The sequence below is a fragment of the Mustela erminea genome, chromosome 3 (assembly GCF_009829155.1).
Source record: "Mustela erminea isolate mMusErm1 chromosome 3, mMusErm1.Pri, whole genome shotgun sequence".
NCBI classification, from domain to species: Eukaryota; Metazoa; Chordata; class Mammalia; order Carnivora; family Mustelidae; genus Mustela; species Mustela erminea.
In genome coordinates, this window is record NC_045616.1 from 65,802,554 (window position 1) to 65,830,241 (window position 27,688).

The window sequence follows — 27,688 nt, forward strand, 5'->3', positions numbered from 1 at the left end:
GAAAACATTAAACCAGGAACGTGGTAGTGGAGGGAGGGGTTGTCTTAAGAGCCCACAGAATCATAAAGGGATTAGATTCCAGACAAAAAAGGATGACTCAGGAGTTGTGGACTTCTTAGCGTGACTGATATAAACAGGCTAAAAGGCATGATGACAACTGCCTGGATGATTTCGAAGTAGTTACAGTTAGTGATGTTAGTGCTGGGGGAGAAGGAAGGCTACAGGACATGCCAGGAGACACAGCACTGTGAGACCTCTTCTTTATTCCTGCCAAGGATGATGCAGAAGCCAATGAAGGATAGCTTTATCCACAGCACTTAGAGCTTCTGGACTCCCTCTTAACTCCAAAAGAGAAGTGAAAGAGAAAAGAGGATTGGTCTTACATAAAAAACCTTGTTCCCCAATTCCTATGTTCTGGTAAATTCTATGATGACAGCAGCTCTATCTTAACCCCTATATTACCAGAATCCAGACCAGTGCCTAGCACACAGCAGACATGGGATATTTATTATTGAAAGAATAAATGAATGGACTACTGTATTTTTGTTTTTTTCTTAAGTAACCTCTACGCCCAACATGGGGCTTGAACTCATGACCCTGAGACTGAGAGCAGCATGCCCCAACAACTGAGACAGTCAGGTACCCCCCAAAATGGAGTATTATATCTAAAGGCAAAATATTGCTGGGGCTCCTGGGTGACTCAGTTGATTAAGCATCTGCCCTCAGTCAGGTCATGATCCTAGAGTCCCCAGATTGAGCCCCACATGGGGCTCCATTCTCAGCAGGGAGTCTGCTTCTCCCTCTGCCCTTCACTCTGCTTGTCCTCCCTCAAATAAATAAAATCTTAAAAACACATATACACAAACACACACATATCCCCCTATTACTAAGGTAAACTCTTTACCTCTCTTAAGTGTGCTCCTATAAAAATTACCAAGTGAGCCTAGCCACAAAAAAAACTTTTTAATCAAATAAAATTACATTAATTTTTAAGTTTTTAAATTGATGACCATATTCTAAGAGTCTTAAAGACAATCACATTTTTATAAACTTAAAGAATTTAAAAATATATACTTATACTTCTTTAAAATAAAACTTAGAGGGGCACATGCCTGGCTCAGTTGATAGAGCATGCAACTCTACCTCTCGGGGTTGTGAGTTCAAGCCCCACAATGGGCACAGAGTCTACTTAAAATTTAAATAAATAAGTAAATAAATAATACATAATTAAACTACAAATTTAAAAACCTTAGACTTTTCAAATTATTTTAGTATGTTTAATGACATGTTTGTTTAAAGAAATGATAGTATTTTATCCTACAAAATTCCATTTATTTATGTATTTATATTTAGATCGTTTGTAATGCTATTTATAAACAATGAATACAAACCAGGAGTTCAGCAATACTCCCTGGAGCCACTATGCAGTCCTTAGTGTGTAGCCGCTAGATAATCACACTACTTTAAAATATATAATACACTTTTCAAGAGTGTACTTATTTTAATCCAGATCTAACTAAAATTTTCTGGGGCATCTGGGTGGCTCAGTTGGTTAAGTGTCTGACTCTTGATTTTCGCTCAGGTTGTGATCTCAGAGTCTTGAGACTGAGCCCCTCCTCTGGCTTTACACTAGGAGCCTGCATAAGATTCTCTCTCTCTCATTTCCCCCTAAATAGAGCATGGCTCAAAAACAATTTTTTTTCTCACTTATATTCTAAAATTTAACTCAAACTGTTAAATTACTATTAAAAAAATACATACCTTTCTCTCACAAAATCTGCTAGTTCTTTTGTTGATATCTGTCCATGTTTCATGTTATGGTAAAGGACATCAAAGCCACTATTTTTTTCCCCCTAAAATTGAAGAAGATTTTTAGTTTAACAACAAAAAAAGATCAAAACGACTTAAGAACAACCCTATATTAACCAATATGCAACTCTAATGCTCATGTGAGCATTAAATTTAATTAAACCAATGTTGCTCATTATAGGACTTCAAACTGTATCAAAGGAATATGACGCAGTTTGACAAAGTTTACAATTTATTATATATACATATACACACATTAAACACACATGTACACTCCATAATCACTCATGTGAGTTTATTAGTGAAATTTTTAAAAATAACATGCAGAATAATTTAGAAAAGGTAACCATGGATCTTTTAAAATACATTATCAATCCCATTTCAATTCCTTCAACATGAACTAAGGGATTCCTGATTATTCAGAGTCCCTGCTTTATAACAAGTAAATCTCGGGGTGCCTGGGTGGCTCAGTCGTTGGGTGGCTTTAACCCTTTAAGCTTAAAGCACCTGCCTTTGGTTTGGGTCATGATCCCATGGTCCTGGGATCTAGCACGGCATTGGGCTCCCTGCTCAGCAGAAGGCCTGCTTTTCCCTCTCCCACTCCCCCTGCTTATGTGCCTTCTCTTGCTGTCTGTCAAATAAATAAAATCTTTAAATAAATAAATAAAAATAAAAAATAAAATAAGTAAATCTTGACTTCCGAATCAAGACAGCCTATTACTAATCACTTACACATTCAATACCACAAAATGTTTATAATAACTAATGCATCTTCTAGTAAACTTAAACAACTATGAATAAACTAAGCTCAATAACTCTCTCTAAAATTGGCAGTTTTTTTTTTCTTCAGTGAAAATAACATAATGAAGAATTCAGTATCTTTGCTGGAAATAGCAATACAATAAGCAAGAATTACACAATATGAACCCTAATTTTTTCACAGTTCACCAAAAACAGGAAACACAGAAACTTCCAGTTATGCTGAAGTGATCCCTAACAAACTTATAAATGAATATAAAAGTTAATTATTTTGCCATATATATATGATAAATTAAAATGTCATATTTGGGGGAAACTCCGGGTGGCTCAGTCAGTTGAGCATCTGCCTTCAGCTCAGGTCATGATCCTGGGGTCCTGGGATGGAGCCCCATGTGGGATTGCCTAATCAGCAGCGAGTCTGGTTCTCCCTCTTCCTCTACCCTCCCCCCATGCTCTCTCTCTTTCTCTCTCGAATAAACAAAGAAAATCTTTTTTAAAAATAGAATAAAATAAAATGTCATATTTGGGGACACCTGGGTGGCTCAGTTGGTTAAGCGTCTGCTTCAGCTGGGGTTGTGTTCCCTGCTAAGCAAGAAGTCTGCCTCTACTTCTTCCTCTGCCCCTCCCCCCACTCCTACTTGTGCTCACTCACTCACTCATTCTCAAATAAATAAATATCTATCTTTAAAAAAATATCTTACCAGCCAGGTTACCTGGGTTCCCAATGTGCATTACGCATATTCGAATTAGAAGCAAGTTGGGAATAAAGGGCTATTCAAATAGGCACAAAGACTATTAGAAATACTATTTACCAGGCTTACAAGAGAAAGAAAAAAAAAATTTTTAAAGGAGATGAGATCTTGGAAACCACTAGTAATTGGAGCAATAAGGTCCTGAGCATTTCGCTTCACTGTTAAAGTATTAAAAATGTTAAGCAACAAGAAAAGGTTAAATTATATTCAGAAATCTGGGTTTTTATTAAGAAGTCCTTGAAGTAAGCTCTTTATCCAGGAACTTCAGATATCCAAATAACATATTAATTAAAATTCCCAATAAGGAAATGAGGATTATTAATTTAATACAGTATAACAATATTAATAAAGCAGCATTAACACACCCTGGGAAATAGTGCTAGCTATTCCATCCCTCAGGTCTTCACTTGGAAAGACAAGGAAAACTCATTCTAATAAGGATGTAATATAGAAGAAGCCTGCCTCAGAAGGCACTAACCACTAAAAACAAACACCCTACATGATTACAAATCCATTTGTCATTTCTTCCTATTTAGGGATTCATTCATTTACTGAAGTCGAAAAACTTGAATTTGACTCCAGGAACTATTCTTTAATAATTTCACAAACTTATTAACACAAATATTTACTACTCATGAACTTTCCTTTAGCACAAACTAAGCAAAAATTTTACTACTTCAAATGGCACTAGTGCACTCTCTCTACACACACACACACATAAACACATACAACTTAGTCTAAGAAAAATTTCAAAGTGTCCAATAAAGACTGCAAGTCATATTGTTACCTTGTCAAAAACTTAATTTATAGCTTTGATAACAGATGACTAAATATTAAATATATACACATTTATATATCAAAAAATAAAGAAGACAGAGCAGTGGAGCTCAGGTTTAGACCCATTTGGCTTCAGTGTCTTCACCTGGACAAAACACTGAAAATTCTGGTGAAACAGGGAGAGACCACCCTTGAAACTGACAATTTTAACAGATTATAATTCTGTTATAGAATCTGTTTCAGATTACCCAGTCTTTTTTTTTAACTAGAAGTACCTCCACAAGGTGCTATCATTTTTACAGCAGCCACTGACATTTTTAGTAGGCGTTTCTAATTCAAAGAAAAGTAAAATAGCAAAAAGTATTCCTGAATTGCATATCCATGTTATCATCTGAGATCCTGAAGTGGATATGTTTCTGTTATTTTCATCACAAAAATATTTTTTTCCTTTAACATATTCTGTTAACTCAAGCAAGAACTTGTTTTCCTTGGCTAACTACGAATACATGATGAACGCACAAATAACTTGACAACAGACCTTTATTATCAAATAGAACTACGACTAAACATGTCTTCTGGTCTCTAATATTTTATTAAAACTGTAAATATTTATGCCCTTTGATCCAGCAATTCTACTTTTAAGAATCTATACTACACAAACACACATACAAAGATAAATGTGGAAGAATATTTACTGAAGTACTATTTATAACTGAAAAAAAATTTAAAAATCCATTAATATTACTGGTTAAGTAAATGACATATATACTACAATAAAAAAAAATATGGTGTTTTTTAAAAGACTACAGTTTAAAAATAATGCAGATTTTTAACTGTTAATTTTAAAAATTTGCCCAGATATACTGTCAATGGAAAAAAGCAGGACACAATTACCAAAACAGCCAAAATTAACCTAATGCTAGGACAAAATGTCTATTACCCAGTTGTTTAATGTTAGGAACAACCTAAATGTCCATCAACCAGTGAATAAAAAGACAAAATAAGAGTATACCCATAAAATAAAATATAATTCAGCAATAAAAAGAAACAGTGATACATGTGACTTAATGAATGAACATCATAAATATTTCACTAAGTTAAAGAAATCAGACACAAGAGACCAGATATTGTAGGATTCTATTTATATGAAATGTCCAGAATAAGCAAATACACTGAGATAGAAAGTAGATGAGTGGGCTGCTAGGGAGGAGGGCTATAAGGTAGGAGGTGACAAAAGGTACAGGTTTTCTTTTTGAGGTAATGGAAATGTTTTCAAATTGACTGTGATGATGGATGCATCTATCTGTATTACCCAAAACCACTGAACTGTACACTTTAAGTGAATTGCACAATATATTAAATATATCATGATAAACTTGTCAAAGGCATGAGCAAGTATTTTTACCTATTTCAATCAATTAATTCTTGCAGAGAGATTTGCAGTATTAACTGACCATAGCTGCTATTAACACCATTGCTGACACAAGGAAGACAATTATTTTGAAGATTTAACTAAGGTAGGATCTTCTACCTGCTGGTCTCCATGCACTTTAAAAAGAGATAGTACTTTCATAAAAGTACAATGAGTGTGGCCTGAGGCAAACAAAATCTTCTTATAATCCTATATGAACAAGTGTTAAAAAAAATCTTTGAAATAATTCCTAATAGGAAGTAGAAAAAAAAAATCTTATCATCCTTTGAAGATGTTTAGTCCAGAACTACGCAAGTCCTTTAAGAAAACACAAACTTCTCAGGACCTATTGTTTCCTCTTACTGCTCTAATTTGACAGCACTTAACAGTCTGATGTTTAACAATCCAGATTCCTTTTCCCAAACATATAGTAACATGTTACTTTTTAATAGAAAAATGAGATCATACCATGCATAGTTTTGCACTTAAAATTATCAACTGAACTAAAATTTAGCTAAAAAGATAGTTAAGTTATAAGTAAGGTCACCAAGTCACTGGAAATACACAGGTTTTTTTTAGTCTAATTCAGAATCTACAAGACATACTTGAAATTTCAAGTTTAAAGGTTTGAATACGTCATCAAACCTATTTTGGAAACTCAAAGGCATTTATTTAAATAAATATAAAATACAACCTAACAACTCCCCACTTGAAGAAAAAGTGCATCTCTATTAACAAAGCTATGAAATACCTATTTTAATGAAAATGGAACTGTTTAATGTACCTTGGTTTTTTAAGACCCATGAATAGTAATAGTGGAAAAACACAAAGCTATAAATCCCAGAGATTTTTAGTTAATGGTTTGAAACTTCTCCTTCAAAGAACCTTTTAAGAGCAACAGTAAGTTAAACACTAAAAACAAAAAGTTTGGATATCGTTCACTTCTGATGACTCCAAGATTCTAGAAAACAGGCAGGAGATAGTGTATACTGTACAATCACACTATGAATTGATGTTTATTTTACCTTGTTCCTTTTTAAATCTTTTTAAAAATTTTTGGAAGGGGATCAAAGGGTCAAAAGGTGCTGTCATGTGAACAGCAAATAACATGCCTAACCTTCCTCTCAACCTCAAACTGCCTCAAAGGTAATAAATAAATATCATCACTTCCTACCACTCTACATTTTCCTTTTGCTCTAGTTCTTACGTAAGCAGTTTTTCTATAAGTAAACAGCACATTTAACCACAAGTTATAATCTCTTCTAGTCAACCTTCTATTTATACATTGAAATTTTCACACATGATCATCAAAACTATTCTACAGAACCATTTGCAAGATGTTTTTAAAGCAGAAAACAGTGACTGAAGATGTAAAACAAGCACTGCTCAGCAGTAAGAACTACTTGCTGCAGGTACAGTAGTCGCTCAAACACATTTGTTGGCTGACTGAAGAAAATAAACCTTATCACATTAAAGAAATTATTTCCAACCCTTCAAATACTCCCTAATGTCTTCAGTTACAACTCACCTCTTCCAGTAAATTAAATCTGTAAAGCCACCTAAAAGATATTACATGGCTTCAACAAAAATAGCAGAAGCAAAGAGGATAATTTTTTTGTCTTATAACTTTCAAATTTTCTGTAATATACTGTAAATGCATATAATTTTCATTAATCTCAAAATAAAAAAAATTTCAGCTTTCTCAAAAACTCTTCAATCTGTACTTTCAAAGGCAAAGGCTACCTTCTTCAACTGACATCTTGTTCATATTAATAGTTAAATCTCCTCCTAATTCATAAATGAAAAAAAAAACCTTAAAGTTTTTTAGGAGCAGTTTTAAAAATTACCTATTTATTCCATGGAAACCTATGAAAGTCACTACAAAATATTTTCAAAGAATACTTAATCATATGAGAAAAATGTTTGATGGCAATTATCATTTGAAAATACCAAGCTACAGAACAATACAGCAGAACCCACTGTGCATGTTGTATTTCTAAAGAAAATCTCAGCGGACACAGGGTAAAGCTATATATAATTTTAATTTTCTTCTGTACTCTCTGTTCTACCTACCACATAACATTAAAATTAAAAAAGAAAGCCACCTTCACCGCTCTTGTTTCAACCAAATAAAAACTAACACTTTGTAGTATTAAGGTCCAGCATCACCAATTTGCTCTACTTACATTGTACCTTCCCATCTATCCCTAAATGCAAGCAAACATGCTTCTCCTATCTTCTGTAACCTTTACTCCTGCTGTTCCATCAGGGAAGGAGCATGTTCCTGATAGAACTAATGGACTTGTGTGTCTCAAATTCATCCTACAGTTCACTAATCATTTCTCAATTTAATTCTCTGAATCTGGCTATCTCAGCAACATTCTCTAGCAACTTAACCAATAGTTACCATTTTAGGTCTCAGCTTCTATTGTACTGTTTTTATTTCTCCCCCACATCTGACCAACTTATGCTCATCTCTGTGGACCAAACTAATACTAATACTCTTCCAACTGTAATATTCTGTCATTTTTCCACACTAGGTAAACTGAAAATCAAACCCTTATTCCCTTTACATCTCCATGGCACCATATTTCTATACGGATTTCTTAGGGTGCTTTTTTTTTTTTTTAAGATTTTATTTATTCATTTGACAGAGAGAGAGAGGCAGGCAGAGAGAGAACCAGACTTCCTGCTGAGCAAGGAGCCCGATGCGGAACTCAATCCCAGGATGCTGGATCATGACCTGAGCCAAAGACAGACCCTTAAACAGACTAAGCCACCCAGGCGTCCCTCTTAGGGTGCTTTTGTTAAATGTTTTAGAATTGTCAAACCAGGAAGGATAACCTCAAGAAACAGTACTCAAAAAACTACTTCCAAAAAGCTTCCGCTAGCCAAATGTGTACGATGATATAAAGCATACCTGTTCTCCCATGCCTTTGCCTAAATAACTTAAGTAGTTCTGAAAGGATTAGAGCACTCAGGATTTAGTGTGCATGGCTACAAAAGAACCCAGACAGCAAAGTTTTATCCTTTCCATGTCAATGTTCTAAAATCCCTCCCCTGAATTGAATTTACACAGACTAAATCAGTATCAATTTCTCACTTTCAAATTTCTCCTATAATTAAAGCAAAAATACAAAACAAACCACCATTCCACCCCCCAAAAATTCTAAAGGCCTCACAGTAAAATTTACTGCCATCTAAAATGCTGATTTTATAATGTCTATCTGTCAAGTCTATTTGAACAAACTTAGATGAATCTGTAGTTCGCATTTTCCTAGCTTGTTGCAGTTGGAAACAATTTGGGCACAGATAACTCGCTAACAATTAAACAACCACACATTCTAACTTAGTGTTTATAATTTCCTTGTTTATATACAGAGATCATCTCTGGAAAGCTATGTAAGAAACTGGTAACAGTTACTGCCTTTGTGGAGATCTTGGAGGCTGAGGAAAAAAGAATAAGATTTTTTTTTTAAAGATTTATTTATTTGACAGACAGAGACCACAAGTAGGCAAAAAGGCAGGCAGGGGGGGGGGGGGAAGCAGGCTCCCCGCTGAGCAGAGAGCCCAATGAAGGGCCCGATCCCAGGACCCTGAGATCACGACCCTAGCCGAAGGCAGAGGCTTAACCCACTGAGCCACCCAGGTGCCACAAAAGAATAAGATTTTATACTGTGTTCCCTTTGGTACTTTTTGAATACTGAACCACATAAATTTTGCAAATATTTTAATTAATGTATATGTAAATATGCATACACATACACTTCTTAAATTTCAGTGTACCACCCAATGGGATCATATCATAAGCAGTATTTGGAAATTTCAAGCAATAAAAAAAAAAGTCTATAATCTGGGTATCTATGATTACCTCAACTAGTTTTCTAAAAATATATATATTTCAATTTACATATGGGTTATACCCCCCAGGAATACATGTGTGTGGGTGCAGGTATAGGTGTTAGGTATTAATCTCCCTAGGATATTAAATTTAGATTACAGGGGCACCTGGGTGGCTCAGTGGGTTGGGCCTCTGCCTTCCACTCAGGTCATGATCTCAGGGTCCTGGGATCGAGCCCCGCATCGGGCTCTCTGCTCAGTGGAGAGCCTGCTTCCTCCTCTCTCTCTCTCTCTCTGCCTGCCTCAATGCCTACTTAAGATCTCTCTCTGTCAAATAAATAAATAAAATCTAAAAAAAAAAAATTTAGATTACAAAAAAATCAAGCAGGGGCACCTGGGTGGCTCAGTGGGTTAAGCCTCTGCTTTCTGCTCAGGTCATGATCTCAGAGTCCTGGAATTGAGCCCCACATAGGGCTCTCTGCTCAGCAGGGAGCCTGCTTCCCCCTCCCTTTCTGTCTAACGCTTGGCCTACTTGTGATCTCTCTGTCAAATAAATAAAAGCTTTTTTAAAAAAATCAAGCAAAAATACAATGTTTTACACTTCAAAGTCCTATTAATAGCAATTCCAGGTTTTTTTTTTTAAGGATTTTATTTATTTATTTGACAGAGAGAGAGAAATCACAAGTAAGCAGAGCAGCAGGCAGAGACAGAGGGGGAAGCAGGCTCCCCGCTGAGCAGAGACCAATGTGGGACTCGATCCCAGGACCCTGAGATCATGACCCGAGCCGAAGGCAGAGGCTTAGCCCACTGAGCCACCCAGATACCCCCCAATTCCAGGTTTTTAAAAAACATTTTAATCCTCCCAGTTTATCCATGTAAATGATGGATCAAATTCTGGAAATTAAGCAAGTGCTCCAATTTTATTTAGAAGTAAAGCATGACAATACCAATGAAACCAACAGACAAAACTGGTTAAACAATACAAGAAATAAGGACAAGAAACAAAGAAATACTTCAGGATAAAAACACCCAAGATAATTATTTCATTCTTGATGTGCTGACTGGAAATAATTTTTGGAAAAGGTCACCTAACTAAATGTCAGCTCATTACAATGTGATATATGCTAAAGAATACTTGATGTCTTTGGGAGAATGCGTACTATTTTATAGACATCAGGATTATTATATAAAATAAGGTTGATAAGCTATTTAAATCAGGTATGTTTTATTTTTCCCCTTAAATAACTATCACCAATGAAATCCATTCCTTAAAAAAATAAATTTTTAAGAGGTTAGTATCTAAAATACATAAAGAACTTATACAACTAAACACACACAAAAAAACAAAAAATAATCCAATTAAAAAATCAGAAGACATGAACAGAAATTTCTCCAGAGAAAATACACAGATGGCCACAGACACATGAAAATATGCTCAATATCACTCATCATCAGGGAAATGCAAATCAAAACCACAATGAGGGGGTGCCTGGGTAGCTCAGTCAGCTGAGCATTCTGACTCTTAATTTAGCTCAGGTCATGGTCTTGGGGTTGTGGAATTAAGCCCTGTATCAGGCTCCAGGCTGGGTGCAGAGTCTCCTTGGGCAACCTTCTCCCTCTGCCCCTCCTCCCGCTCACATTCTCTCTCTCTCAAATAAAAAAATAAAATCTTAAAAAAAAAAAAAAACAATGAGTTATCACCTCACACCAGTCAGAATGGCTAAAATCAAAAACACAAAAGATGTGGAGAAAAAGGAACCCTCATGCACTGTTGATGAGAATGCAACGTGGTTCAGCCATTGCAGAAAACCCTATGGAGATGCCTTAAAAAGTTAAAAATAGAATTACCATATAATCCAGTAATTCTACTAGGTATTTACCCAAAGAATATGAAAACACTAATTCAAAAAAATATAAGCAGTAGCCCTATGTTTATTGCAGCATTATTTACAACAGCCAAAATATGTAAGGAACCCAAAGGTCCATCTATATAGATGAACAGATAAAAGAAGATGAATATATATAATGGAATATTACTTAGCCATAAAAAAAGAATGAAATCTTGCCATTTGCAAAAACATGGATGGACCTAGGGTGTATAATGCTAAGTGAAATAACTCAGAGAAAAACAAATACCATATGACTTCATTCATATGTGGAATTTAACAAAACAAAACAAAGAAAGAAACACACCAAAAATACAGACTTTTCATTATAGAGAACAAACTGCTGGTTACCAGAGGGGAGGTTAGTGTGGGGATGGGGGAAATAGTGGTGGGGATAAACAGTACACTTATGATGAGAACTGAGTAATGTATAGAATTGCTGAATCAGTATACTGTACACCTGAAATTAATATAACACTGTATGTTAATTATACATAAAAAAGCATATGTTTTTCAAAATTTAACTCCTCAATTAATCTGGGTTTATATGAAAACATAAAGCCATTTTAATTACTACAGTGCAATGCTGACACAATCTCAAGAGCACTATAAATTAGTACCCTACTCTGAGAAACAGTGTACAGAGATACTTACTATAATATCAGCAAAAAAGTTAAGTTACATTATCTTTTGAAGGACTAACAACTGTTTTATATACCAAGGCAATAGTGTGGAATTCTATCAAAATTAATTTTGTTATCCAATTTTAATGAAAAAGAAAAACATTTTCAACTTTACTATCAAAGGCACTATACTTTGTGGCAAAAAATGACTTATCAGCAACAAACCACCTGTTGTATAGGAAGTTTTAAATACGTTTTTCTCTTCAAAGTATAATATTAAGTAATTCATAATGTAGCATACTGTTTTAGTTAAGAAAAACCATACCTTAAAGAAAAAGGCAGGATGTGCTACTTTCAAAAGGGCTTGAAAATAGTTTGAATGATTCAAACTTTCCTCTAACAAATGCCACAACAAAAAGGTTTGTCTTTTTATATGGAGGGAAAACAAAAATTAATAAGTTGTTTGGTTAGAAACTTAAAACTTTAAAGTTTCCCATTACCTCACTTTGACAAGTTTTATTTGACCTGACAGTGCTACTTTAAAGACTAGGGGAGAAGAGTGAAACTAATATTGTAATTTCTGTTTTAAGAAGTTATAAATGATCCTAAAATATGTAAATTTTTAAGTTGTCTTAGACAATTATCAAATTCTCTGAAGTTATTTAGTTCTTGTTCTTAGTTTTCCCTACTTCATTTAGTCATCCTTTGGAACTTTTTATAAAGCTTTTATATTTAATTTAGAGTTTTCAGCCCTAATTCCAGGCTTGGAAATAAATAAAATGAAATCTATTTTAACTGTTTGTGTTCAATATTGGGGATGTGAAATGACAAAAACGTAAATTAGACTAGGTGTTTTCTCTAGATTTCAGATATCCAAATTTATTCCTGTCTCTCCCTTAAAAAGGACAAGGGGCACCCAAAAACTGATAAAAGAATGTTCGTAGAAAGCATTATTCATAACAGCCAAAAATCATTAGATAAGGCTATATTCAAAGCTCAATTAACAGAAACAAAAGTAACTTTAAAATGTTAACGTACAATTTGCAGTAAACTATACTTCAATTTCTGATAAACAATTTGGAAGTAAGTCAGCAAGCATCAAGAACACATTCTTTCGGGGTGCCTGGGTGGCTCAGTGGGTTAAAGCCTCTGCCTTAGGGTTGGGTCATGATCCCATGGGATCGAGCCCCACATGGGGCTCTCTGCTCAGCTGGGGGCCTGCTTCCTCCTCTCTCTCTCTGCCTGCCTCTCTGCCTGCTTGTGATCTCTGCCTGTCAGATAGATGAATAAAATCTTCACTTGATCTTAGCCAAAAGGCCGAGAAGCGATAGATGAATAAAATCTTAAAAAAAAAAAAAAAAGAACACATTCTTTCTTTTTAAGATTTTATTTATTTATTTACTTGTCAGAGAAATAGAGTGCATAGACATGCACAAAAGCATACACAAGCAGCGGGAGCTGCCAGCAAAGGGAAAAGCAGACTCCATGTTGAGCAAAGAGCCTCGTATGGAACTCGAGTCCAGGACCCTAGGATCATGACTTGAGCTGAAGGCAGATGCTTAAAATGTTTAATCGACTGAGGAACCCAGTAACCCCAAGGACACATTCATCCATCAAAAGACATTCAAGGGACACCTGCTTGGTTCAGTTTGAAAAGCATGCTTAATCTTGGGGTCATGAGTCTGAACCTCACATGGGGTGTAAAGATTATTTAAAAAATAAAATAAAATAAAGCAAAACATTTTGGGATGCCAATTTTAAATCCAATTTAATAGTTTTAAAAGTTGCCTAAAACCTGAAGTCTAAAGTTGACAGGTTATATACATCAACTATACCTAAATTAATAAACCAATTAAATTGATAGGCTACACCTAAAATTCATACAGAAATGGCAAGAATAGGCAAAATTTTGCCTAGAATAGGCAAAATAATCTTGAAAAGGAAGACCAAATCTAGAAAACTCTCACTTCCTGATGCCAAACTTACTACAAAGCCATAGTAATCAAAACAGTGTAGGACTAGCGTAAGGACAGACAATGGAATACAACTAAAAATCAAAAAATAAACCCATACATCTATGGTCAACTGATTTTTGACAAGGGTGTCAAGAGTATTTAACAGAGAAAGAGGAGCCCTTCAACAAAGGTACTGAGACTACATATCCATGCAAAAGAATGAAGCTGAACCTCCTCCTGGCACCACACAAAAAAACTGACTTCAAATGGATCACAGGCCTAAATATAAGAACTAAAACTATAAAACCCGTAGAAGAAAACACAAGTAAATCTCTGTAACCATGGATTAGGAAAAACGTCTTAGATTAAACAATAAAAGCATAAGTAATAACAAATAAATTAACTGGACTTCTAAATTTAAAATTTTGATGCTTCAAAGGACAATATCAAATTACCTCACACAAGTTGGAATGGTTACTATCAAAAAGAAATAACAATTGTCAGCAAGGTTGTGGAGAAAAGGAAACTGTCTCGCACTGTTGGTGAGAATGTAAATTTGTGTAGCCACTGTGGAAAATAATATTATCAAATATTATATATATTATATATATATATTTCCATAGATATATATATATCTCCTAGATATATATAATATAGATATAATATATAGAGAGAAATACCATAAAATTGGGGCACCTGGGTGGCTCAGTCATTAAGCATCTGCCTTCGGCTCAGGACATGATCCCAGGGTTCTGGGATGGAACCCCACATGGGGCTTCCTGCTCAGCGGGAAGCCTGCTTCTCCCTCTCCCACTTGCCCTGCTTGTGTTCCCTCTCTTGCTGTGTCTCTCTCTGTCAGATAAATAAATAAAATCTTTAAAAAAAAAAAAAAAAACCATAAAATCCAGTAATTCCACCTCTGGATATGTACCTGAAGAAAATGAAAACATGAATTCAAAAAGGTATATGAACCCCTATGTCTACTGCAGCATTATTTACAATCACCAACATATATGGAAGCAACCTAAGTGTCCATCGATAGATGAATAAAGGAGCTGTGGTACACATACACAATGGACAACTCAGCCATAAAAAAGAATGTAATCTTGCCATATCTGACACAGATGGACACAGAATATATTATGCTTAGTGAAACAAGTTAGACATAAAAAGACAAATACTGTATGACTTCACTTATATATGAAATCTAAAAAACATATGAACAAAAAACGGAAACACTCATAAAGAGAAAAAACGGGTGGTTCGGGGGGACACTGGGGATAGGTGAAATAGATGATTAAGAGGTACAAACCTACTGCTATAATTATAGAAGTCACAAGGATGAAAAGTACAGCATAGAAAATAGAGTCAATAATACTGTAATACTGCAAGACAGTAATGGCACTTACACTGGTGAGCATGTCATAATATATGTAATTGTTGAACATCGTACACCTGAAGCTAATATTATACATCAACTATATACTTCAATTAAAAATAACTTTTAAGGGGTGCCTGGGTGGCTCAGTGGGTTAAGCCTCTGCCTTCAGCTCCGGTCATGGTCTCAGCGTCCTGCGATCAAGCCCCATGTTGTCTCTCTGCTGAACAGAGAGCCTGCTTCCCCTCTCTCTCTCTACCTGCCTCTCTGCCTATTTGTGATTTCTCTCTCTCAAATAAATAAAATATTTTAAAATAATAATAACTTTTAAAAACAAATAAGTTTTCAAAAACGACAGCATCAAGAATAACAAAAGCCCACAAAATAGAAGAAAATGTTTGCAAAATCATGTATCTGATAAAAGACTACCCAGAACATACGAAAACTCTTGCAATTCAATAATAAAAACACAAATAACCTAATCTAAAAATGGGCAATGAATCTAAAAAGTTATTTCTCTAAGCACATGAAGAGATGTTCAACATTAGCCATCAGAGAAATGGAAATCAAACCCACAATGAGGTATTACTTCACACCCATCCACTACAATAAGACTGATAACAAGTGGTGTCCAGCATGCAGAAAAACTGGAACATCAGACATTGTTAGCAGGATTGTAAACCATGCAGTCACTTTGGAAAACAGTTTGGCAGTTTTTCAAAATGTTAAAGAGTAACAACATGACCCAGCAATTCCATTCCAAAAAGAAATGAAAACATTTCCACACAAAAACCTGTACAAAAATGTTCATAGCAGTATTTATTATTCATAATAGCCCAAAAATGGAAACAACCAAACGTCTATCACTGATGAAGAGATAAAATGTGGTGTACACACACAATGGAATGTTTGGCCATAAAATGCAATTAAGTACCAATACATGCTACATCACAGGTGAAGTGTGGAAACACGCTAAAGAAAAGAAGCCAACAAAGGATAACACATATGATCCCATTTATATATGTCCACAAGAGACCAATCTATCAAGGCAGAAATTTATAGATTAGTAAACTGTCTAGGCTGAGTTAGGGGCTAATGGATACAGAGATTCTTTCTGAGGTAAGGATATTGTTCTAAATTGATGTGGTGACGTAACTGCACAGACGAAAAACCCCTGAATTGTACACTTAACTGAGTGTATAGTATGTGAACTGTAACTTCATTAAGTATTTTTTATTTGACAGAGAGAGAAAGAGAGAGAGTAAACACAAGCAAAGTGAAGGGGAGAGGGAGCAGCATGCTTCCCGCTGAGCAGGGAGCCTGACTCGGGGCTCGATCCCAACATCCTGGGATCATGACCCCAGCCAAAGGCAGATGCCCAACGACTAAACCATCCAGGCGCCCCATAAGGGTATTTTTTTTTTCATAAGGGTATTTCTTAAAGAAAAACCTAATGCCTCGTATTTATGTCGCTTGCGGAAAACAAGAAACATTCAAACCAAATGACTAGGAGCTGATTTGATTACTAAGTCCATACGTAATACACTTAGAAATAAGAATTTAAGACACACCTCTTCTTCTCTGAAAGAGCACTCCTTTAATTACTTCTGAATTTTAACTAAAATGGAGCTGTAGTACTTGCAGCTGTCAGGACTTCCACTGAGATTGACCCAAGATACCGAGGTAAACATGCTCCTTCTCCCGCACTCGGCTGCACTGCACTTCCCATTACAACAAACAATACAGAAAAACACCCCGCACGGTGACTGAAGTCATTCTCAGAGAACCACCTAATACTAATACGGAGTTAAGAAGAGGGGTGTGGAAAGAATGAGGAAGGGGAAGGAGCACAGGACACAAGGAGAAGTCTTCGTGCATTTAAGCCCAAGGAATCCAGTTACATTAAATTCAACTTTTACACGCTTTGTGAACAGGCCCAGAGGCAAAGTCCTGGGCGCAGACCAAAGAGCCGAGCTGCGAGGCCGAGAGGAAGTGCTGATCCAAGCCAAGCCCGCAAGGGACTCCGTGTGGAAACCACGGGGGGCAAAAGGGCTAAGATGGGGGCTGCGGCGCTGGACGGGGGCGAGCCCCCTCCGCCCGGCTCCCGCCGGCGATTGCTGGCAGCGCGCATTGGGAGGCGGCCGCGCCGCGGGCCCCGCGGCCGCGTCCAAGCCGTGAAGCGCGCCCGGAGCCCAAAGCCTCCGGCCGGGTCCCGTCTCCCGCCCCATCCGGCGCTTTGTCCCAGCGCGGGCGGCGGGCTGCCCCCAAGCGTCCCCGCCGCGGGATGAGGGGCCGCGCTGACAGCCCTCACCCCCGCAAGGGCTGCGAGCCTGCGAGACCTGGCGGCCGGCGGCCCGCAGCCCTCCCGGCTTCACACAGGCGGGACCCAGCCGGCGGCGGCCCGAGGACGCTAGCCCTCACCGCCGAGGCTTCGCCGCCGCCCGGAGCGCACACAGGCCGAGGTCAGGCGGAGAAAGCTTCGCACACCAAAACCCAATTTCCAACATCCCGCTCTTACCCAAAAATTTTCGACGAAATGCGCCATGACCATCCTGCCGCCGCCGCGCCAGGTTCCGCGTCCGCGCCCGCCCGCCGCTGTGTAAACACGGGCACGGCCCCCACGGCGCCCCCGCCTTTCCCCACAGCCGCCGCCGTCGCCACCGCCGTCGCCGCCGCCGCCGCTGCCTTCTTCCCGGAGACCGGCCCGCACCCTCCAGGGCGCATGCGCCACCTAGCGGCTGCTGCCGCAGGGCGAACTCTTGGAAGCCACCGCCTGGTTGCGCATGCGCTCTTCATCCTATCCCCGGGTTTTAGTAACCCTCCCCTCTACCCAGCGCGGGCGCGGCCAAATTGAGTATTCTCTTGGGAATGGTGGAGAACCGGGTTCTTGGGGAGTCACTGGGGAGACTGCGCGCACCCTTTGCGGTAGGATGGGTACTGGCCCACGGATGAGGGAAAAAAAGGGCCGGCCATCCTCTCTTCCTCTACGCAAGACGCGCTTCCCCGGCCTTGGAGGATCTTGAAGGGACCAAGTCTGGTCAAGCTGTGATGGGGGAAATTTGGCCTTCGGCCACCGGGAGGAGACTGGGAAACCTTTGGTCCGTAGGGTTCCTTTCCTTGACAGGGAACTAAGAACCAAAACAAAAACTTTCCGAGGCCGGAAAAAGAGGAAACGCCCAGTGTCGCCTGAGAGTCTCTGGAACAGCGCGAGACCCGGGCACCAAGTTCCTTGCGGAAGCCGCCGACCTCTAGCACGCCCCTAGCAAACCAGGCCAGCTGGAGGCAGGAACGTGACCCGAAAGGAACGAATTTCCCTGACCCACGCAGTTTAAAAAAAAAGTCTTTTCCAAGACTTGTTAATTTAAGTCTCTAGTTCTCTTAGCAGCTTGTACATTTTGGAAAAAGAAACAAGTTTAAACACGTCCTGGCACAACATGAACTAAATCCCTTTCCCATGCCTTGCTTTCCAGAGGTTAGGGGGAAAAAATTAAACCCTTGTGGAGAGGTCTCAGGTTCACTGTCACCAGGTCGGCTCAGTCCGAAGTCTGCTGTTCTTGACACCAAGCCCCACTAATAGACTTCGTGTAGCTTTAACTATATACACTCACATCGGATCCTCTGACTTCAGATACAATGAACACTAGGACACGTGTTTCTTGGTGGAAACTTGTTTTCATCCTCAAAAGCAAAAACCCCACAATGCCTTGCACGTGATTAAAACTGTGAAGTGTTTGTTGAATTGGGAATAAGTGGATATTGGTATTGTGATTATATCTTTTTTAAGAATATCTTTTATAAATATATAGGAGGTAACAGTCTGCTTTAAAATAACTCACTGAGGGAGGAACACTGAGTAGAGGTATGCATGAAACAGGATTGTTAGAACAATTGTTAGGACCTAGGTAACGGAAACATGGTGGTTCACTATATAACACTACACTCATTTCGTATATGTTTGCTATTTCCTTTTCTTTAAAAAGTCTTCATAACACTGTCATTTACATAACACTGTCATTTCGTATATGTTTACTATTTCCTTTTTAAAAAGTCTTCATAACACTGCCATAACATTGGGAAAGTCTAACTTAGAAACTTGCTACTGTTTTCTAAACCATTAGTCTAGCACTATCTTTCTTCATCCTGAAAAAAATTCTAAAAAATACAGCCATCTAAATCTCTCTGCAAATAAGCTTGGCATTAAAATCCTAGTGTCACTAGGCACTACCCAGCTTATATCTCAGGAGGAAAAGCTTTATCCTAGGCCTATACTTCAAAGGGCCTTACATATTACATTAATTTATTTAAAAAACAAATGGGTGCCTTTGCCAGTGACGATCTGATGCTGACCTCTGTCCCATAACCATATAGACCCTCTCTCATGACCAACACCATTCAGGCCCCTCAGGAAACAATTCTTCATAGCTCTTGCCCTAAGTCTTCAAAACAAAAAGCACAACGCCAAATGCAGTGAAAATCTGTGTGTAGGATAGCTTCCCATATCAGAGATAGACTCCTTTGGAGTTCAGGCAGAATCTGAGCAGCAGAAGTGCTTAAGTAAGAGAAGACAAATTAGTTAACTTTTTCAATTTTTCCTCCCAGCACAAATGCAATAGATTGTTGTTGTTTTTTTAAGATTTTATTTATTCATTTGATAGAGATACAGAGGCAAAGATGGAGACAGAGAGCACAGGCAGGGGGAGAGGGAGAAGGAGAGGGAGAAGCAGATTCTCCACTGAGCTGGGACCCTGGCATGGGGCTCGATTCCAGGACCTGGAGATCATGGAGACATGGAAGGCAGATGCCCAACCATCTGAGCCACCCAGGCACCCCAATGCAATAGATTCTTACATAACGAAGTATTGTTTTGCAAACAATGTGGTGTTGTGGCACCTGGGTGGCTCAGCAGGTTAAAGCCTCTGCCTTCGGCTCGGGTCATGGTCCCGGGGTCCTGGGATCGAGCCCCGCATCAGGCTCTCTGCTCGGCAGGGAGCCTGCTTCGTCCTCTCTCTCTGCCTGCCTCTCTGCCTACTTGTGATCTCTCTCTGTCAAATAAATAAATAAAATCTTTAAAAAAAAAAAAAACAACAATGTGGTGTTAAGCACAGATTTTCCTCTTTTTAGTGTTCTAACTCTGACAATTTAGCATAGTACTCAAATAACCACACATGGTACACTGGTCTCCATCTGTACTCTTACCTCTGATCTCATAACTGTCAGACCCAGACTTGCCATAAAGATAAATATTCTGTGTATTTGGATATTTACAAAGCTCATTAGGGCCAAAACACCCTTGCTATAATTGCCTGATATTTTAATTGTGGGAATTTAAAGTAAAAGCAATTAAGGTGACTAAATTTCAGAGGAGATGGTGAAGTACAAGAAGAATGTGGGTAGTATCAGGCACATTCTGTTCTCTCAAGTGAGGTTTCCTGGGATGTGTATACAGTCTGGCAGAGTGTAGATAAGGCCCTGAGAGGGTAGCTCACTTATGTGTCGTTAAGTATTTGTGACCCAAACACTTAGCCCTTGCTTATTCAAACACATTCTGAAATACTAAAAACTGACACAGATAACAACACTGTTCTACTCATTGCCTATGCCACCTGGCCCTTAATAGTCACTCAATAAATGTTTGGTGAGACAACAGGTGAATGACTGAACCTATCAGGGAAATGTCAAGGGTGGGTGAAACTTTGAATATGTAGTAACTCCATTCTTTTACTCATACTTTTCATTGGTGCTAGGTCTTTAGAGCTTATAAAAATGGCATTATTTACATTCTACTTGATTTAATTGTCTTACATTATTTCAAATATTTTCAAAAGAATTATTTGGGGCTTGAATATACTTCTTTAAAAAAAAAAAAAGGGTTTGGGGTGCCTGGGTGGCTCAGTGGGTTAAAGCCTCTGCCTTCAGCTCAGGTCATGATCCCAGGGTCCTGGGATCAAGCCCTGCATCAGGCCCTCTGCTCAGCAAGGAGCCTGCTTCCCCCTCTCTCTCTGCCTGCCTCTCTGCCTACTTGTGATCTCTGTCTGTCAAATAAATAAATAAAATCTTAAAAAAAAAAAAGGTTTATTTATTTGAGGGGGGAGACTGGGAGGGAGATGGAGAGAGAATTCTCAAGCAGACTCCTCACTAAGCACAGAACCCCAGGACCCTGAGATCATGACCTGAGCTGAAATTGAGAGCTATCTAACCTACTGAGTCACCAAGGCACCACTGCTTGAGTACACTTCTTAAAAGATAAGTTGCCTTTTGTTATAAAGACAAAATTAAATTTGGATAATAATATTCAAAATTGGCTCTCAGGGGATGTTGCTGGTCCCCATTAAACTCTGTCCAAGCATATATGTTATAACCAAAGCTCTAACATAACTGCTATAACATAATTTGACAAGTCGTAGCAAATGAGACAGGAGAAATGAACACAAAATTACCTAAATCTACATTCTCTGGTTTTACAAAATATAACTTGTCTCCCAGATTTGAGGACAAGATATCCAAAGAATGTCCCCCTTTTCATTCCTTAGTTTGATCTCTTATTTCCGATCTTGGGGTCACAGCTCACACCCCCTTAATCAACATTTAGTTACAAAGGCCATTTCCTCATTACTTCATTTAAAACTAGCTCTGGGGGCACCTGGGTGGCTCAGTCAGTTAAGTGGCTGCCTTCGGCTTGGGCCCTGACCCTAGGGTCCTGGAATCTAGCTCCACGTTGCGCTCATTGCTCAAGGGGAGAGACTGCTGCTCCCCTTGCTTGTGCTTGCTCTCCCTACCTTTCCTGTCAAATAAGTTAGTAAAACATTTTTAAAAATTAGATCTGTTCCAGAAAAGTGGGCTATAAAATAAAACATAATTTTCCCATTTATTTTCAATACAATTTTGCAAATGTACTTCTAATTGTTTCCAAGACAAGAGCAGCAGAGGAGAAGCTCCTATAAACCTCTATTTCCTGCTAATTTCTTCAAGGACAGCATCCCGTGTCAGGCGCAGTAGTCCTCTGTACTTCAAACTGAAGAAAACAAGCAGCAGCAGAACTAAGCTCCATTAGAAGGCTGAAGAGAAAGAGGCGGGTCCCAGAAGTCTGGTGTTCTCTTGTTTTTCCCTATGCCACTGCAACATATTGAAAGCAATAACTTTACATAAAACAGAAAGAAAAGCAAAAGCTCAGCAGATGGTATCCAGGTAGGCAGCTATGCAAGGCCAAGGAGATGGAAACATGCTAATCAAAGTGCAGAAAGCAGCTAAATATCATCTTCCTTACACTCTTCTTGTTTCAGAGCAGCTTGCTGGGCATGCCCTTCTCTCCTGCTTGCAGCTGGGATCGACTGCCTGCTCTTTGATGTGGCATCGTCTCTAACTCCAGAATGAGATGTACTTTTCAATGGACCCTCTTATCAGCTGTCTGTAAAAGAAACACAAAACACCTGACAGGTTTTTCAGGGCTTTATGGTGCTCAGGATCACAAGAAACCCAACACAGGTTTCAAAATTTAAAAAAAAACACACACAACACACCAAAAAACCCAGGATAGGGGCATCTGCCTGGCTCAACCAGCAGAGCCTGCAATTCTTGATCTTGGAGTCATGGGTTGGAGCCCCACACTGGGGGGTGGAGATTACTTTAAAAAAAAATTTTTTTTAATTTTTAAAAAGTAAGAAAAGAAAAATTGATTACAGAAAGTCATAAAGGTACAATAATTTTTAAACATGCAGATGTTTGTCATTAATGTTAAGTGGAAAGGCAGAAGATGACATGAGATACATTAAATTTTTAAGGGTGTACAAATACACATATAAATGGACAAAAATCAAAAGAAAATGGAAAATATGTGTTGAGATGGTGAGATTATGACAATTACTAAACATCTAAAATATATTCTAATGTAATAACATAATCTCTTTTCGGGCTTTTGGCTAAAATCAAGTTTAATGTAATAATATAGTACGATTTAAAGAGCAATCACTGTTCTTTGTTTTCATTTGAATATAAATGTAACCAGGCAAATCTTCCCTAGGTCTTTCATTAACCTTCTCTTCTCATTGATTCAAGCAAGAGACAATAACTGGGCACTTAACACCATGAAAAGACCATCTCTGCTCTTACAACATTCACAATCTAATATAGATATATAAGAAATAAGACAATAGAGATGATGACAATGATAAAATAATAAGCGTAGAAGAGTACCTGGTGTATAGTTGACAATCAATAAAGATTTACTGAGTAAAAAATGAACAAATCACTGTTCAGGCTAACCTCAAAGGAATTCAATTTGTCCTTTTTCATTTTTCTCTCTCCCCCCTACCTCTTTCTCTCTTTCCTTCTTTTCAAGATAATGACAGGAAATTGACCTCGATTCACAGGGAGTTTCTTCCATTAGCACAGAGGTCTTTGGGTCCCTGGGATAACAGAATCCAGAGCAACTTTTAAAATTTAGCGCTTCTGGGATCGGCTAGCAGCTTAGGAGCTAGCTGTATATGGGAATTGGAAGAACAGAGCGTCAGGAATTGTAACCATAGGAACCCACAAAAAGAGGCACCTTTGGATCAGCTAAGAATAGAGGAATGGGCTTGGTCTCCTCTGGAGATCAGCTGAAGCCTCACGCGTGGCACTAGATTTTAGCAGTAGCACTAAGTACTAGTGAGAAGAATAGTCCCTGAATTTCCTGGACAATTGAGGGGAGGGAGCTCCACCCAACCATTTATGTATCAAACATTTAGTAAACACCTATATTAAGCTAGGCCTGCTTCTAAACACTGGGGATCCAACAGTGAAAAACACATGACTTCTCTACTCTTGTTGCACTCAGTGTGGGCAGACAGACCACAAGGATATAAATAAATGAGAACCTTTTGAATAGTGATACATGCTATGACATATAATTGGGATAGATTGTGGTGGGGAGTGGTTACTTCTTCACCTAGAGTGACGTCTATAAGGAAGTGACATTTGAGCAGAGACCTGAATGACCCAAAGGAAACAGCCATGCAAACATCTGCAGAGAGGTCCACATTGAAGGATCAAACTGTGCAAAGGCCCAGAGTTAGCAATGAGCTTCATGTGTTCAAATAAGTGGAAAGGAGACCAGCATGGTTGGAGTGGTGATCAAAAGGGAGAAGATCAGAGATGAAGTCAGAGAGGAAAGCAGAGTCAAGGGTGGCGAGGCTGGTTTATAGTCTTAAGTGAAATAGGAAGCCAAGAGAGGGTTTTCAAGCTTCAGAGATACCGGATTTATGTTTTACAAGATCACATTGACTGCTCTATGCAAAAGGGTGAGGGGGAATTGGTGGTAAAGGGGAGGTCACTGAAAAGACAGATGCAGAAGTCCTGATAAGAGAAGACAGTGGCAGGGACTAGCCAACAGAGCGGAAGTGAGAAGAAGAAGCAATCCGGCTTAAGATCTATTTTGATTGTGAAGCGGACAGAATTTGCTAATGGAGTGGACATGGGGTGTCAGGGGAAGAAAGAAATCAAAGATAATCCCAGCAGCTGTGCCTGAGAACTCAGATGTAAAAGGGTGCCACAAAGATAGAAAGGATATGAAAAGCAGCTGTTTCGAAGAAAGGAAGACCCAGGGTTCTGATTGGCCTTGTTAGGTTTGAGGGCCCTACTGGAAATCCAAGGGGAAATGTCTATCAGACAATTGGATGCATGATTTTGGAACTTAGGACACAGGTTGGATTGCAGATGTAAATTTGAGGGTCATCAACAAATATGGATGAGATCACAGACAGAAAGGACAGGAGGGGAGAGCTGAACAAAAAGCTCTGGGGCATTTCTACATTTTCAGTTAGGAGAAGGAACTGAGCCAGCAATAGAGATGAAGGAAGAGTAGCAAAGTAGAAGCACCAGGAAAAAGGGAAAACATTGAAGCCAAGAGAATGTTTTAAGACTGGTCAATGGATGGGGTGCCTGGATGGCTCAGATGGTTAAGCATCTGCCTTTGGTTCAAGTCATGACCCCAGGGTCGTAGGATTGAGCCCCACACTGGGCTCCCGGCTGGCTCAGCAAAAGAGTTTGCTTCTCCCTCTCCCTCTGCCTGTTCCCCTGTTTGTGCTCTCTCTGACTCTTTCTCTCTCTCTCAAATGAACAAATAAAATCTTAAAACAAAACAAAACAAAAACTGGTCAGTGGATAACAAACACTGAGAAATGACCAGCAGGTTTAGGGATGGAAGGAGGAGTCGTAGCAAGCCAGCCTTCTCTGACGTGCCGAAGATATAAATATGATTATAACGGGTTGAAGAGAGAAAGGGAAGTAAAGACCACAAGTAAAGACAACTTGTTCAAGAAGTTTTGCTGTGAGAGGGAAGGGTGAGTTAGGTAGATATTGAAGGGACCCAGGATGAAAGGGGAAGAGTTAAGATGAGTGGTAGTAAGTCATGCTTGGATGCCAGAGAGGATGAGCCAAAGAGAAGGAAAGAGGAGAGAAGGGTGGAAATGTGGTCCTTGAGTAGAGGAAAGGGATCCAGAGTGAAAGTGGAGCTTCAGGAGGGTGTTTCTAGTTTTACAGCTAATAAGTCTAATAGGACCGTGGTCCCTAAGTTGGAAAAAGTCTCCTTAACTGCATGTGCAGTTGTGTTTTTCTGCATGGGAAATGCCCCTTTCATGTATCACCTGCCTAAGTCCCCACATGGACCCTATGAAACCACTACTGTTACGATCCCAACTTTACAGATGAGACAATATGCTCTAGAAGATTAAATAGATTGCCAAGGTCAAACAACTAGTGGATGGTAAACTACTGTTAACAGTGGCATGAACAAACTCTTAATGAAGGAAGGTAGGGGAGTCCTCAAGAAACACAAGAGGTCAAAAAAAAAAAATACTAGTCAAGGGTGAAAGTTAAACTCATCCAACAAGAGCTTTTATTTGTGTTTGGTTTTTTTTTAAACTCATGGTCTGGTGTTCCTCAGAAAGCCCCTTGGTTACCATCTCTCTAAACCAGGTTTTCTGAATGATTATGAAGGCGAACTACTAAGGATCCCATAAAAATCTCAAACTAATGTAATTATATCTAATTCTTTGAAAAAAAACTCTTTTCTCTCCTCACAGTCAGTTCTGAAACATGCAAAAAATGTAAGTGTCCAAAACTCAGATTCCAGGCAAAATCTAGAGCTGTCCCACGCTAAACAGGATGTCTGGTCATTGTATTAAAAACCAGTCACTTCTGACGGCAGAGGGAACATACAACCAAAGCAGCAGTCTGTGGTCTTGGAATATTCTCTATCAAATCCTTAAGACCACTAAATTCTGATGAACTATTTACAAGGAGGCCACTGGACTAGGCCAAACAGGCCAGATTGAAAGGTGACAAAATAAAATTTCATTTCTAGCCTCACAACTTCACTAGATGACGTCTGCCTTAATATGCTTTTTAAATACAGTTTTAAGAACAAACTGTCACCAATTAGTTGTTGTTTTTTTTTTTTATTAGGTCCAGAAGATGTATGTTATTTTTTTTTCTTCCCACTTCCCACATGTGAGCTAAACCCAATTCTTTCTTCAAGCTGTCTTCAAGTATAACTCCTCCAAAAAAAGAAAGCTGCTAAACCATTACCTTCTGGGTAATCTCATTATATTTCTTCTTTCCTCCATTATTCACAAATATACCCTTTAGATTAAGTAGTTTATATGTTGTAAAAAACAGCTACATACTGCTTTTTGTGGTGTCTTTTCTTGTTTTTCTTTCTTTCTTTCTTTCTTTCTTTTTTTTTCAGGTGCATGTGCTTGTATTGGTGGTTATGGGGATTCATCAAGATATATTAATAAATAGAAAAAAAATAATAAATAGAAAAACCTATACCATCTGGCTGGCTCAGACGATATAGTGAGTAATCTTGATGTCAGGGTTATAAGTTCAAGCCCTACACTGGATACAGAGATTACTTAAAAATAAAACCTTAGGGGTGCTTGAGTGGCTCAGTCAGGTAAGTGTCTGCTTTCAGCTCAGGTTATGATCCCAGGGTCCTGGGATGGAGCCCCACATCAGGTTCCCTGCCCAGTGGGAAGCCTGCTTCTCTCTCTCCCTCTGCCTGCTACCCCCCCTGTTTGTACTCTCTCTCTCTGTGCCAAATAAATAAATAAAATCTTTTTAAAAAATAATTAAGAAAAAATCTTGAGGAAAACTGTATATATACATGCAAACATATGTACACATTTATACATATACATAAATGTTTTATACATAGATACATAATCTATGTCTATTATGAGTATTTTCTTATGTGTACATTTCCTATCCTGGAAAGGATATATAAGAAACTGGTAACCATGCCTGCCTTTGAATTTAATCCAAAAGACCCAAAAGCCACTGTAATTATCTTTGAAGAAAGGAACTAGATAATAGGAATTAAAAGAAGCTGACTTTTACACCTTTTGAGTATTGTTCTATGTAGAAGTACTACCCATTTCAAAAAATAAAAAAAAATTTATAAGGTGCCTGGCTGGCTTGGTTGGTAGAGCGTATAAGTCTTGATTTGAGACCTGTGAGCTT

General features: G+C 38.5%; 1 protein-coding gene across 4 annotated transcripts in view; it reads right to left on the reverse strand.

Moving 5' to 3' along the window:
* The window catches only part of FCHO2 (FCH and mu domain containing endocytic adaptor 2), a 116,133-nt gene extending 98,204 nt beyond the window's left edge, over positions 1–17,929 (reverse strand). For 2 of the 4 annotated variants that reach the window (XM_032335997.1, XM_032335996.1), the window contains exon 1: positions 17,709–17,929. In XM_032335997.1, coding sequence (XP_032191888.1) covers positions 17,709–17,914 — 206 coding nt within the window. In that variant the 5' untranslated portion in view covers positions 17,915–17,929. Of the gene's footprint in view, positions 1–1,761; positions 1,854–17,708 lie in introns of those variants that run through there. The other 2 variants (XM_032335998.1, XM_032336000.1) reach the window with 2 other exon arrangements.
* Positions 17,930–27,688: the final 9,759 nt, after the last annotated feature.